This window comes from Lagopus muta, chromosome 1 (genome assembly GCF_023343835.1).
Source record: "Lagopus muta isolate bLagMut1 chromosome 1, bLagMut1 primary, whole genome shotgun sequence".
Taxonomy (NCBI): Eukaryota; Metazoa; Chordata; class Aves; order Galliformes; family Phasianidae; genus Lagopus; species Lagopus muta.
Window position 1 is genome coordinate 77,662,820 of NC_064433.1, and position 12,794 is coordinate 77,675,613.

The following is a 12,794-nucleotide window of genomic DNA, read 5'->3' on the forward strand; positions in this document are numbered from 1 at the left end:
TTGATGCTTTTCATTGCCCATAACTTCTCAAACATGATATCACTGCAGACAGATAGCAGATCTTGTGTGCCAAAAGCCTAAATTTAAATTGATGAGTTTAGCTTGCAGTCAAGGTTAGAGGGACTATAAAACGTAGAAACTTTTTTACTCTTTCATGTGACGTATTTTTAGGTTCCTGATTTGGTTCTGAAGCTAGAGCAATTCTCTTGGTCTCAGAATTAATTTAGTCTTTCAGCATATACTGATGAGAAGACATGATGCTGCATCCTCTTTGCTTTGTTCTTTGACTGATCTTTACTAGTCCTAGAGCCTCCATTTGTGTCCGCTCTTTACTCAAAAATTGCTTTTCTCCAAATCCGTACACCTCAACCAAGGAGCGAAGCTTCAAGTTACATTCTTGTTGCCCAGTGTCTTAAGAATTCCACTTTCCTAAACATATCAATAATTTATTGGAGAGACAGTGAGACCGTAACTTTTTTCATGTACAATTGTTTCAACTCTTTTATCTCGCTGATAGTAAAATGAAGAAGTAGTAAACATGAAAGTGATAAATGCTCTTAGTGCATGTTGAAACCAACTGCACCTTTGGGGAGATTAAAAGGAAGAGCAACATTCTGTGGGAACAGTGAAAAGCTGATGTCCCCCAAAATGCAGAAGAAATACTTCTGCATCTACTGCACTTTTTGTTCCAGAGCCTTACTGTATGAGGATGGGCCTACTAAATTTGAAAATGTGAGAACAGAGCAGCTTTTTGAAACATAGTGATGGCTGATCACAGTACAATGCTGTGAATAAAAAACATGTATTGAATCAATAGGTGTCTTGTTTCTGCTTAAAACTACTTTTTTTAAAGCATGCTCAGGACAGAATTGGCTGAAAATTAAAGATGCTGGATTATGACAAGCCACCACAGAAAGTACTTGTAAGCATTAAAACATAAGTGATTCATGGCAACATTACCTAAGTGCAGCTGCTGGTCAGCCACAGAATCAACAAGGATTAAGAAGAAATAGCTCATTATTGTCTGCCAGCATAAAGACACAGCAATGTCTAAGCTCTGGCTAAGATCACACTGTTCTAATGCAGCACTCCTTGATATTCATGAGAAGTGGAAGGGTTATCAGTTGGATGTAATACTGTCCAGAATGGTGGCTATTGTCTTTCCTGCACTTTTCTGTCTATGGAAATCACAGGGTCTTTGCCCAGTGCTGATACATATGAGTCCATATACTCTGAGGTGAGGCGGTAAACAAGATGCTGTCCTTTCCTGGTCTGCTTCTGGTAGGGGATGCCTCCCTACAGGAAGCATCAGATAGATAGCAAATGGTTTCACCGGACTCTTCTATAGCTGCAAAGATCCTGTTCCTCAAATTTCAGTAGAGAACACAGCAAGAAGCAAGGTCCCTGTGTGCTTTATTAAGGAGCTTGTCAGCAGATGAGAACATTAGACCTCAGAAGTCTTGAAACACAGAAAGGAAACGAAATGTCACCCCCACATCAGCACAAAGGCAATCATTCTAGATCCTTTAAGATCTCATACAGATTACAGCATAGTAAAGCAGGTAGGTTTATTCTGATCTCCTAAAAACAACAGTAGGCCTGACTTGATTCCAAAACCAGTTTTAGTCAATGTTGATGTGCCAGTGCTTACTCACAGCAGCTGCGTTGCTCAGTGTTACGTGTCAGAGACTATTTTCTGGATAATTTTTTGAAAGCGAGGGCCATTCTGTCAGCATGAGTGAACAATTCTGGTTGATATTTTGCTTCTGGATACATTATACTATTGTTATTCCAGACATAACAATTTGGTAGTGAGGACAGAAATACTGGCTTTTAAAATAAGAAGTACCTTCTTTGTTGTGACTTTGCTGAATGTTTTTAGTACGATTTGCATAACAGTATTGCAGAAAATCCCTTCCTCATAAAGAGCTAATAGCTTCACTTTCTGAAAGCTCCTCGTTCCCCATCTCTAATACACCATAGGGACAGAATGAGAAGATGACAACTGATATTTTGTAAAGCTAAAAATACCATGCCTTTTTACATAACACTGGAAATTTAAAAAGCACATTTACTGCTTGCAGTTTATTTTTAAAAATGCAGTTTGAGCAACACCACTGGTACAGATTCAATTGACATTTATGAGAAGTAGCTGCTGTATGTTTCACTGGGAATGAGACATTCAGTAGAGAATGAAGGAAATGTTTTTAAAAAAGTTGAATAAGACTCATACTGCATCAAAGGCGTTTGCACCCTGTTACACATCTCAAGTTCATGCCAGCGTTCCTTTTCTTAGTGCGTACTATGTAACCATTCTGACCCTCCAAAACTATTTCCCCAGACCTTGTTTCTTGATACTAGCTACCTGATGCTGAGCACCCTGTCCACTCTCACTACAGCAGATTCACCAAATGTTGAGTTGCCATTTCTTTCTTTTTTTTTTTTCTTCTCTTCCCCCCCCCCCCCCCCCCCCCCTTTTTTTTTCTTTCTCTTTTCCTCATTATCCTTCCTGGGATGCTCCATCAGTGTTCAGTTTCCAATAGATTATTCTAGGATATCCAAAGTTTGTGTCTCTACTTTGACAGCATAGACCATTTTGAGAACTCACCATGCATGAGAAGGGGAAAAATAATCTTTTGGTGCCACCATTACTTCTCTTCAGCAATGTAGGATAAAATGCCATTGAGCACTAAGAGGAATTTTTGATAATTACTTTACTGAGTGGGTGGATTAATTCTACTGAACTTATAATTTTTTTATGGCTTTTAGATATGGGCAGAACAATATCACATTTGCTTGGAGGTGCATATAGGTATGCATGAGCTTATTTTGCAATATGTAATGCAAATATATCCTATGTCAATACCTTCACCTATTGTCTTCAGTTCATGCACATAGCCTCAAATATTTTCGCAGATTGAAAGGACCCAGCCTTCTATTTATGTATGTCAAATATGCTACACCCTTTCAGTAGCTGAACCAGGCTGGTACTTCCTTTTTCATTCTTTGAATCTCATAGAAAGGTTTTGTCTCCTGCACTGAAGGAAGGATCTCCCAAGCAAGAAAGAATGGTATGAGTCATTTTGTTATCTCATTTCCTTTTTAGTCCTCTCAAAAATCCTACCAGTAGCTAATACAGCTTGATGTAGAATTAACTCTTGTGGTATCTACTCCATTACTTCTGTGAAGCAATTACAGAGATCTTTGCCAGAAGAAGCATTTACTGAGGAATCCATACTGCCAGTGGCAGAAGGCCAGCAGAGAAGTGTATTGGAGCAACAGTCCCTGGAGGGTGATTCCTGCCTCTATAGATCTGATACAGACATTATTTTTTGTAAACATCTCCTACTTACAAAGTTAGTAGGCCTCTGCTTATTTTCCACAGCTGAAGACACATCTTGCAAGAAGCAATGTATGAAGTTGTCTGTATCCTTCTGTGATGTAAATTGGTCATGCTATGGGATTATAAGTAAGGATTTAAAAAAAAAAATAAATCAAAGAAGGAAAGCAAAATGAGCAGTTGTTTTTCAGTCTTTTCATAGATGGTTGCCGATGAGATCTTTGGGGATGGAAATTAATGTTAGGATGAACGACAGAGAGAAGGATGATATTTTAAATTATTTTGGAGTTAGCAAAGTTTAGTTAAAAGTGGAACATTCAGTGGCAAGATTTATATTGGTAATTTTTTGCATTTGCACAGCTTTAAAAGGGACTTAAGGCAGAAGACATGGGGCACATTATTTATTGTAATATAATCACCATCCCTGATAATTAATTACTGTGAAATTAATATATTTATTAAGCAAGTGTGACAGTGACAGTAGCTTTGTATTTTACAAGCAGTATTTCTCAGGAAGAATTTGCTCCAGTATTCTAACTTAAAAGATTTTTATATAATATATATAATATATATAATATATTATATAATATATAATATATATTATATATATTATATATATTATATATATATATTATATAATATATATATATACAGAGCTACAGGGAACATAGGGAAAATTAGGTTTAATAGTACAATTAATCACTAGCTTAAAGAAAAGGTAATCAATGCTTAACAGCATGTCTTAAAAAGCAAATAAAAATTAATTAACACTTTACAGCATAAGTTTGTCTTCGGGGTTATGATGGAAGTGCTACAGTATGGATTTAGAAGAAGCTGTTAAAAATCAGATCTTTTTCTGAAACTGCTTTGCTCTGTGCTATTATATATATGTCTCTGCTAGGCAGAGCTTTGCTCAAGCACATCTTTCTGCCCACCCTCTCCTGCTCAGACCTCTCCCTGAGTGCAGGGATGGGGGGAAGAAGCTGATGGATGGCTCCTGTCGCTTCCCAACTGTACAGGTCAACCTGGCATTCAACCCTGAAACAAGTGCTCACTTGGAGCACACACTTTTTTTTTTTCTTTTACTACAGGTCTGTCAATCTCAATTGCTCACCACCAGGACTCCCCTAGTGGTCTTCTGCAGAGCTGCTTTCCAGTTAGGTGGCATGTCCTGGAGCTCGAGGCTGTTTCTTCCCAGGTGCAGGACTGTACGTTTCTTACTGAATTTCATGAGGTTCCTCTCAGCCCATTCCTCTGGCCTCTTGAAGTCCCTCTGGATGGCAGCACGACCATCTGCTGTATCAGCCACTTCTCCTAGTTTTGTGGCATCTGCAAACTTGCTGAGAGCATACTCTGCTCCATAATCCAGGTCGTTAATGAAAATGTTCAACAGGACTGGATCCTGTATTGAACCCTGAAGTACTCTGCTCATTACTGGCCTCCAGCTAGAATTTACACCACTGATCATTGCACCTATGTGAACACTTATATTTACCAAGATCTTTCAGATCAGCATTTAAATCACCACTACACAAAACATATTTTGTACACACTTTCCACATGAAACTGTAGCCTAATTATCTAAGAAAGTACCTGCAATACTCAAAAAGATCTTCAGAACCTGTCAGAAAGTGCATTTCAAAGGAAAAAAAGCACTTTTTTGTTTTGTTTTGTTTTGTTCATTTACTTCTTGACCCTTGCAGCAGCACCTCAGGAAAAGCAAAGACAGAAACTGTAGGGGGAAAGTTCAGCTTTACTCTGCTTATGCTCTGTTTTAGTGCAGAGATTCAGTCCTTTTGCTTATCTCATACATGAGAATATTCATAAAATATGCCTTGTGCGGAAAAGACATCACAGGACATTAACAGATATGGCTTGAGTTTAGAATTTCATCTTCCTTCAATAGAAAAAAAAAAGAATCCTCCTGGTGGCCATTTTGACACAATCTTTGTTTGAATCAAAAGTCAGAAGTGGGAATGTCTCCTACACACACTATATGGGCACGTTAGAAGTCAGTAACAAACTAAGCTATATCTAATAACTGAGATGCTGCAGTATTTTTTCAGAATGTAAAATAGCTGCTCTTTTCTTATGCTAATGTATGATAAAAATTGCTCTTCAAGTGAATTTAGGAAGAAAAGTTAGGTGTTGGCTTATTAAAAACAAGAAATTGTTCTCTGATGATAAGCTCGCATGGAACCTCCTGTATGGAAGAGTCAAGCAGTTGTAAGAACTACTGGTAGCCTAGAAAGTTTTCCCAGCTTCACATGAGAATGAATTTTACTATTTAAAGTAGATTTATATACATAAGGTCTGTAATGAATAAATGTAAGAGTAAGAACCAATAAAGACACTATCTTTTGCTTAAACTGACTACATAAGAAATGGCAGATAAAGCATGGCTGTGGGTGCTTGGGTGCTAACAGGTAGAAGTACTTCCACAGCTAGGTGGTATTGATTCAAAACAAAAATAAAGGAGTCCGTGGCACCAGCCATGAGGGCAGGTCAGTAGTTCTGTGCAGTGAATGAACAGACACTTTGGTATAATCTAGTGGGAACACTGGATATTCGTCATCCCTGGAAGTGAGAAGTCCTCCTCTTTGCCAGTTCTTTTTCTGCTCTGCTTGCCTGATCCATACTTTTCCGTACCTTACAGCATCATTATCACTTGCCAGATCCTTGTGTAAACTACCATGTCACTAAAGCAGCAGAAAGCCAATCCATCAAGAACTGGAAAGCTGATTTTCAGGCACAGTAAGTGCTAGGAGTTGCTCAGCTACTTATGGAATCATACCCTGAGGCCAAAGTCAGAACAGACTGATGCAGATTTTATTGTAGTTCAATGAAAGGAAAGCCAAATCCAGAGTTGAAAGGGCCCAGGTATGATGATGAGCTTGAGACAAAGTGATTGACAAGGTAAAGTGTCAAGCCCAGGAAAGAAAATGAGGAGTCAGTGTGACTTACCTGAAACCACCACTGAAAGATATGCCTGAGATCAGAAAGAAGGTTTACAGAATAACAATTTTAGACTGTGGGTGGAGAGAAGGGGATTAAAATTGAAACATGAAACAGGAGAAAGACTTAAGAAATCGCCCACAGCTGTATTAGTAATACATCTTCTCTATGCAAGGATAAGATGCAAAAGCTGTTTGGTGGGGTTTTTGGTAAGCCTCCTCAGGACAGCTGTCCTGATCAATCCCCGTACAACAGCTGTCTGGGCAGTCACTAGCTTACAAAACATTTATCTAAGACAGGCCTTGTGTCTTAAAATACCATTCTTCCTATTTCAATTTGCTTTTGTTTCCCCTGTCCTTGCATTTAGACCTGGAAGTCAATGTGGATGTGCTCTTCAGAGAGGCTAAAACACCTCTAGGTAACAAACTTCCACAAGATCTACAGTTTCCCAGCATTTTTAAAACTTAGGTTTCAGGAGTTCAGACACATCAGGAAAATATTGAGTCATTAAAAAAAAAAAAAAAAACAACCAACAAAAAAAAAAACAGCATGAAACCTGACAGATTTGGAAATGCATGGAGGAGGAGGAAGAAAAAAACAACTGTGGAGAAATTTCATCCTCTCTGAAAACAAGAATGTGCTGTGAAGAACATTATAGCACTCATGGTGGCCTCGGGAACCTGGACAGGAGACTGGGATCTCTTATACGTAAGGAGTGTTATGTTCACCATGCTTACTAGATCTTCAGTGCCCTGGAGAAGGAGAAAATATGTAACAGCTGCTAGTATTCAGACATTGCCATTTTTTCTTTTCTGCGTGTCTTTCCTATGTAACTTTTACTTTGGAAGCAGCCTATATAGGCAGAGTCCCTCTCTACCTACAGAGTCTGAGGCAAAACATGTATTCTTTATGTAAAGCCTTTTTCTGTTTCTTTCTGTTTTTCTTCCTTTCTTTCTTCTTTTCTTTCTCTTTCTTTCTTTTTTATATCTTTCCTTAGGCTCACCGTAAGCCATATATGGGAGAATGAACTTACCTATTCCCCATTTCTGCTGTTAGTAAGACTGCTCAGCTGCCTTGAGCATAAACGAAAATGAATGAGGCCCAAGGCTGAGAACAAAATAACTCATATGGGATCAACAGAATTTAATTTGCTAGGCTGGTGGAAGGAAGCTGGTGAGATCGGATAGGATTTGTAGATGAAGGAAGCACAAAGCAACAGGGAGAAACCACGAGCACATCCCAGCACGAGGGTGGGAAGGTGAAAACTGAGGACAGCCGGTGGTGCCGGGGAAGTGGACAAGGACGACTTTGCCTGTTGCCATCAGGCGAGGACAAATTTGAGCCGCGACGGGGGCAGACGTAGCACCTGCCCCTGGAGATCCTTCTTTACAACCATGCCGGCAGGGAGGCATGGGAAAGGCCAGAGGCGATCCTCCACAGGGCTGAGCTCTCTCCTTTCACCTGTCCACCGCTGGAAGGGCGGAGGGCAGCGCTGCAGTCTGCACCCGCACGTGGGAGCGCTCCGGGCGGCAGCATCTCTGGAAGAAGCAAATCAGGTCGGGGACCCCCGCCGTCGCCCTCGGCGGCTCTCCGGCAGCGAGAGCTGCGAGAAGCCAGGCCCCTCCCGGGGGACTCGTCCGCCGCCGCCGCTAGGGGGGCTGCCTTTAATTGAATCAAGTTTGCAAGTGTAGTTACCGGGAAACCAGCGCGAATCGCCGCCCTCCAGCCCGCCCGTGCTGCCGCCTCCATCTCCAGCATCCCCGTGCCCCTCGCTTCTCCTTCCGGGGACGCTCCCCTCCGCCCCCGGCCCCACCTGCTCGTCGCCCGCCAGTGCGGCAGCACCGCCCGCCTGCCGCTCACCTGCGCTGTCCCGGAGGGCGGGAGAGGCCGCGCGGCGCCCGCCTCCGGCCGGCCAGGCCCCCGCCTCCGCCCCGCTCCCGCGCTCCCCGGGGGCGGACGGCGCGGCCCGGCCCGGCCCGGCCCGGCCCTGCCTCCCCGGGCCGCGGAGGCCGGCAGCCAATCGGCGCCGCGCTGCCGGCCCGCGGGATCCCCCGGCCCGCGTCTCCGCGCCGGGGGCAGCCCGCGCTCGTACCTGGCCATGACCCCGCGCCGGTCCCGGCTGGGCCAGCCCGGCGCCTCCCGCTGAAGGCACCGGCTCCTTTCCGACCTCTCCCCGTCGCCTTCGTCCTCCGCTTCCTCGCCGCCGAGACCGCCGCCTCTTCCCGGAGACCTGCCGGAGTGATGGGCTGCATCGGATCCCGCACCGTGGGTAAGGCGTCGGCGGGGACGGTGCTCGGGGATGCTCGGGGGGCCGCAGCCCCCGCTCCTCCGCACGACGGTGCTGGAGCGGTGGGTCGCGGGCCGCCCCTCGCACCCCCTCCTCTCCGCCGCCGCTCAGCGCCATTAGCCGCCCGCCACCGCTCCCCGCCGCACCCTGCCCGCTCCCGGCGGGGCGAGAGGCAGCGCAGGGTCGGCGCGGGGCGCAGCCGGGGGCATCTCCGCTGCCGGAGGTGCGGGTCGGCGCGCTGCCTCCGGGAGGGTGCGGGGCGTGCCTCCCGCGGCGGGAGCGGGCGGACGGCGGCGGCTCCCTGTTTCGCTCGGCGGCGGTTTATTGTCGCCCGAGCATACATAACGCTGCGCGATCTGCACGTCTGCTCTCCTCCTTCCCCCTTACATGCGCTTCAGGGGAGAGCGGCGAGCAAAACGAAATCCTTTCCTTCTCGCGGAGCCATTTCGAGGGGACGCGGTAGGAGAAATAGCGTATTTCCACTGGGCCACGCATTTTTCGGAGAGGATTCCAAGCCTTTGGGCTATGCAAACCTAGCTCTCTCCTCCTACACACATGCATATATCCCTCGATCTCTCGAGGTCCCTCGATAGCTAAGCGCAGGTCCCTCTAGTTAAAATTGGGATTGAGGGGCATGCTTTCCTCCTCACAGAAAAAAATGATTTCCATCCACGCCGCATATGAAGACATCAGATATGTGGAAACACGTCATTCAAGCCACCCAAACAGCCCTTGAGAGAAAAACAGCTCGTTTTTGGTGAAACACCTATTTCTCCAATCTTTCCCAAAAGCACACAGGCACTTTGACATTTGGGAAAACTACGAGGACAAGCAGATCAAACCAGGTCCCTGAAGTAAATCTGAGTGGCTACATCAAAGTCTGCTGCTGTGACACCTCTTGAATTAGTGAGAAAGCCCTTTGTGAGCATAAGCATATACTCATGCAGAAACAAACTTTACACTGCAGCCTCCAATGTCTGCCTTAGGCTTTAATTCCCACAACTGGTCTTTCTTTCTTAACTGGCCGCAGATGGCCTTGTGACCTAAAGAAATCTTTTATGTTTTCTGGAATGTTTGCATGGCAAAGATCACTGCAATACCTCTTTTGAGATTCTTTAAACTCACACAGGTCTGTGTGCTGCAGCACATCAAAACATGCATTGCCTCTTTTCCTGCCCTTCCCATGTGTTTTATATACACACGCTGTCAAGGACATTATTTTCCCACTGTCTGACAAATGTCCTATACCACTTTTAACAGGGTGTGTTGTTACGATAGCATTAATTTTTGGTCCCTCTCACCACAACACTATTCAGATAAATAGTAAACGTGCATCTGGTAGCAACCACTGTGGACTTAAGAATGCCACAAAGCTTTCTTGCTTAACCATGAAGCTAATTGTTCCTATGCATGGTAGGATTTTTATGATCTCTGACCTGGTGTCTGTGTTACAAAAAGCCAGTATAACTAATGTGTTGCAAGTATCATTCATACATGTAGGTCATAGATTTACATTCATATGCATCTCTTTGCAGTACTAGAGGCTGAACTGGGTGCAGGTTGGATCTTTTAATTTTGCTTGGGCTTGCTCAGAACAATTCTCATTGGACAGCCTAGATTTTTCATTTCAGCCTTTGTGGAGTTATTGGTTGTATTCCCTGTTTTGCAATGTATTTAAGTGCTAGGTTTGAGCTCTAGGGTTGGAAATGAATACCCTATTGTGAGTAGAACTTCTTGCTGTGTGGTGTACTGGTTAGATTTCTGCAGAATGTTTAATATACAGGCTCTGTGTTGCCTTTTCAAGAGGAAGCCAGAGATAGGAGGATGCTATGCTTCTGTTGTTTCTACCTTGGAATTTGCATGTAGCAGATTTTGAATGCAGAATTTGAGGGGTTTAATCAGTGCTAGAAAGATCACAATCAGTCACATTTAGTTTAGTCACCACACAGGGACCAATGCAGGATTGTGCCCTGAGCTTGCTCTGGGCCTTTTTCCATTCCAATTTTAAGCAAACCACGTGATTTCTCCATCTCCCCCAGGGACATTTTCCTATGATCTAGTTAGAAGTCATAGTCTGCACGTTTGGTGATGTTCAACTTCACATTTTCTTTCCTCAACTTCACATTTTCTTTCCTAAGTATAAAATTTCCAGTTATTTCTCCCTGGGGAAAGTAATGGAGAGGAACATAGCAGAGCAGCTCCGTATGTGTAAGACTGAAACGAAATCATATTACATCTTTCAGTCCTATAGGAGATACCAGAAATCACAGTGGCAGTGATTAGGCTTGTATTTCTTTGAGTATGAGAAAATTGAAAGGTGATCTTAAAGGACTGAGTGGATATCCAGTCACCTTCTCCATGGATGCTCCCACTCATATCTCAGTGTCATACGTGTTTTCTGTTTCATGGTGTTATATCAGTTACACAACAACCCAGAGCCCTTTCAGCATCAGAGCTCACTTCTGCCTCTGATAACAGCTACAGGTCAGGTCTGTTTATTGGTGATAATCACTCATTCCATCACATTTCCTCACTGCCCAGTGCCTCTCATGATAGCTGCACTTAATTTCAGTGAATGTAAAGGGGGCTTTCATCACTGAGGTTACTGGACATTTAAGGCTGCAATATCCAGTTGGAAACCTGTAGATACTCGAGTGCCAACCACATGCAAAGATCAGCTTGATTATTTTCTGTAATGGAATTATCCAAATTCAAGGTATTTCAGGCCTGCCTACATATCTGCATGTATTCCATTCTGAATGCATTGCAAGTGTACCTTTGACCATAGCTTAGACATATGGAATTGATTGTTCTGACTAGTGTGATCTCTCTTTAATTCTTCAAATAGATTTAAATGAATGTCAAACTCAAGGCTTTTTTTCCCAGTGATGTCCCTGATTTCTTTACGCAAAAGCCAGCAGCAAACACATTTTATGAAGGGAAATGAAATCTTGGAAAAAATATTCCAAGAAATTAGTAGTACTTTTGAAGTATGAGGGAAGAGAAAACAGAAATGTTTGCACTAGGTACCAGAAAACCTTTATGACCATGAGAATTGTCAATCACTGGAACAGTTTTCCCAGTGAGGTTGCACAGTGTCCGTTCTTTGTCTGTTTAAGACCAGACAAGCTAAAGTCCTGAGAAACTTGATCTAACTTCACAGATGACTCTGAGTTGAGTTTGGAACTCAAGAGGTGCCTTCCAGCTTGAATTACCCTGTGATCCTGTGTTTAGAACCCGAAGCCTGAAGTGGCTGACTTTTTGAATCAGATTTACCCAGTACTTCAGTCATGTGCTGTCAGAGGACTGCAAGTTTCTGCGCCGTTAGTACACTCCTACTTTTCTTCTGTCCATCACTTTAACTACTTGGAATGCCATATTCCACAGACTATATCACCTCACTGTAAGAACTCTAGCTGTCAGTTGAAATCCTCTCCATGTCTGCTTAACTTGGTAATTGTGGAAAAACTAGCTCATATGTTAGCTGGTGTATGTTCATGCACAGCAGTAGTCACTGGGTTGCAGATTGGAAAAGGCAGTTCTCTTCATTTGTCACTTATTGGGTCAAATATGATCTGCTGAATCTAGCTAGCAGATTTGCTGGACTTCATAACAGAATGGTCACTATACAGTTAGCGAGAGAAGCAATGCAGATGCTAGTAAGGTTGGAGGAGCCCGTACTTTCTGTGTTGCTCTTTCACTGGCTGCACTGCACAAAGTGTATTGATGGCTCACAGCATCGACAGAAGGAGAGATGGAGCCAAAGACCACTCGCTTCCAGTTCATCTACTTCAGATTCAGCAGAATGGGAGCATGATAGGAGACTGAAAAGAGCAGGGTAAGCACCTGGGAGACTCAGTGTACACCCCCTTCCTTTTTCTCTTTATTCATCTCCACAAAAGATCTGAAGGTTGTATGGATTGAGATCTGTTGTGGCAAGTATAGTATATGCAGTACGTATCAAGGAGATGCACTGTCTGGTTCCTCCTTTCCCTCTCAATGTGTAACTGTGGCAGTGGTAAGAATTGGGAGGGAGAAGTTTAGGAGTGGAGAAGGTGATGAGAAAGGAAACTGAGTCATGGCATTAGGGATTTATTTGTTTACTTGCATGCACATAGGTGGAAAGGAGAAATGCATAGGACCCTGTAGAAACCTCTGTTTCTACCTATGTTGAAAAGGGTGTGCATACTTGAAGAAGGGCATCTGGATATC

At 43.6% G+C, this 12,794-nt stretch overlaps 2 protein-coding genes across 9 annotated transcripts in view; one reads left to right on the forward strand and one right to left on the reverse strand.

The window, feature by feature from the left end:
* FAM131B (family with sequence similarity 131 member B) overlaps positions 1 to 12,794 on the forward strand; it is a 51,729-nt gene that overhangs the window by 10,572 nt on the left and 28,363 nt on the right. For 4 of the 5 annotated variants that reach the window (XM_048968737.1, XM_048968728.1, XM_048968754.1 and 1 more), the window contains exon 1: positions 8,457 to 8,564. The exons of the other annotated variant lie outside the window; for it this stretch is intronic. In XM_048968737.1, coding sequence (XP_048824694.1) covers positions 8,537 to 8,564 — 28 coding nt within the window. In that variant the 5' untranslated portion in view covers positions 8,457 to 8,536. Of the gene's footprint in view, positions 1 to 8,456; positions 8,565 to 12,794 lie in introns of those variants that run through there. 5 annotated transcript variants of the gene reach the window in all.
* LOC125703824 (translation initiation factor IF-2-like) lies at positions 4,005 to 9,293 on the reverse strand. Of its 4 annotated transcripts, none has more exons than XM_048968852.1 (3): positions 8,970 to 9,293; positions 8,388 to 8,525; positions 4,005 to 7,957 (listed from the first exon to the last, which is right to left on the reverse strand). In XM_048968852.1, the coding sequence occupies exons 1-3, from the start codon at positions 9,141 to 9,143 to the stop codon at positions 7,682 to 7,684; spliced, it is 588 nt and encodes a 195-aa protein (XP_048824809.1). In that variant the 5' UTR covers positions 9,144 to 9,293; the 3' UTR covers positions 4,005 to 7,681. The 4 variants fall into 4 exon arrangements, 3 of the variants coding, with proteins under 3 accessions (XP_048824809.1, XP_048824819.1, XP_048824824.1); XM_048968862.1 differs by lacking the exon at positions 8,970 to 9,293 and adding an exon at positions 8,729 to 8,915; XM_048968867.1 differs by lacking the exon at positions 8,970 to 9,293 and adding an exon at positions 8,670 to 8,747.

Bases quoted from the DNA above. Each gene is read 5' to 3' on its own strand.
- LOC125703824 (XM_048968852.1), bottom strand. From the start codon at position 9,143: ATGCATGTGTGTAGGAGGAGAGAGCTAGGTTTGCATAGCCCAAAGGCT. The intron at 8,526-8,969 runs GTAAGGGGGAAG...TCACTCCGGCAG, and splicing joins CGCTCTCCCCTGAAGCGCAT to GTCTCCGGGAAGAGGCGGCG. The intron at 7,958-8,387 runs GTACGAGCGCGG...ATTCAATTAAAG, and splicing joins CGGCGCGGGGTCATGGCCAG to GCAGCCCCCCTAGCGGCGGC.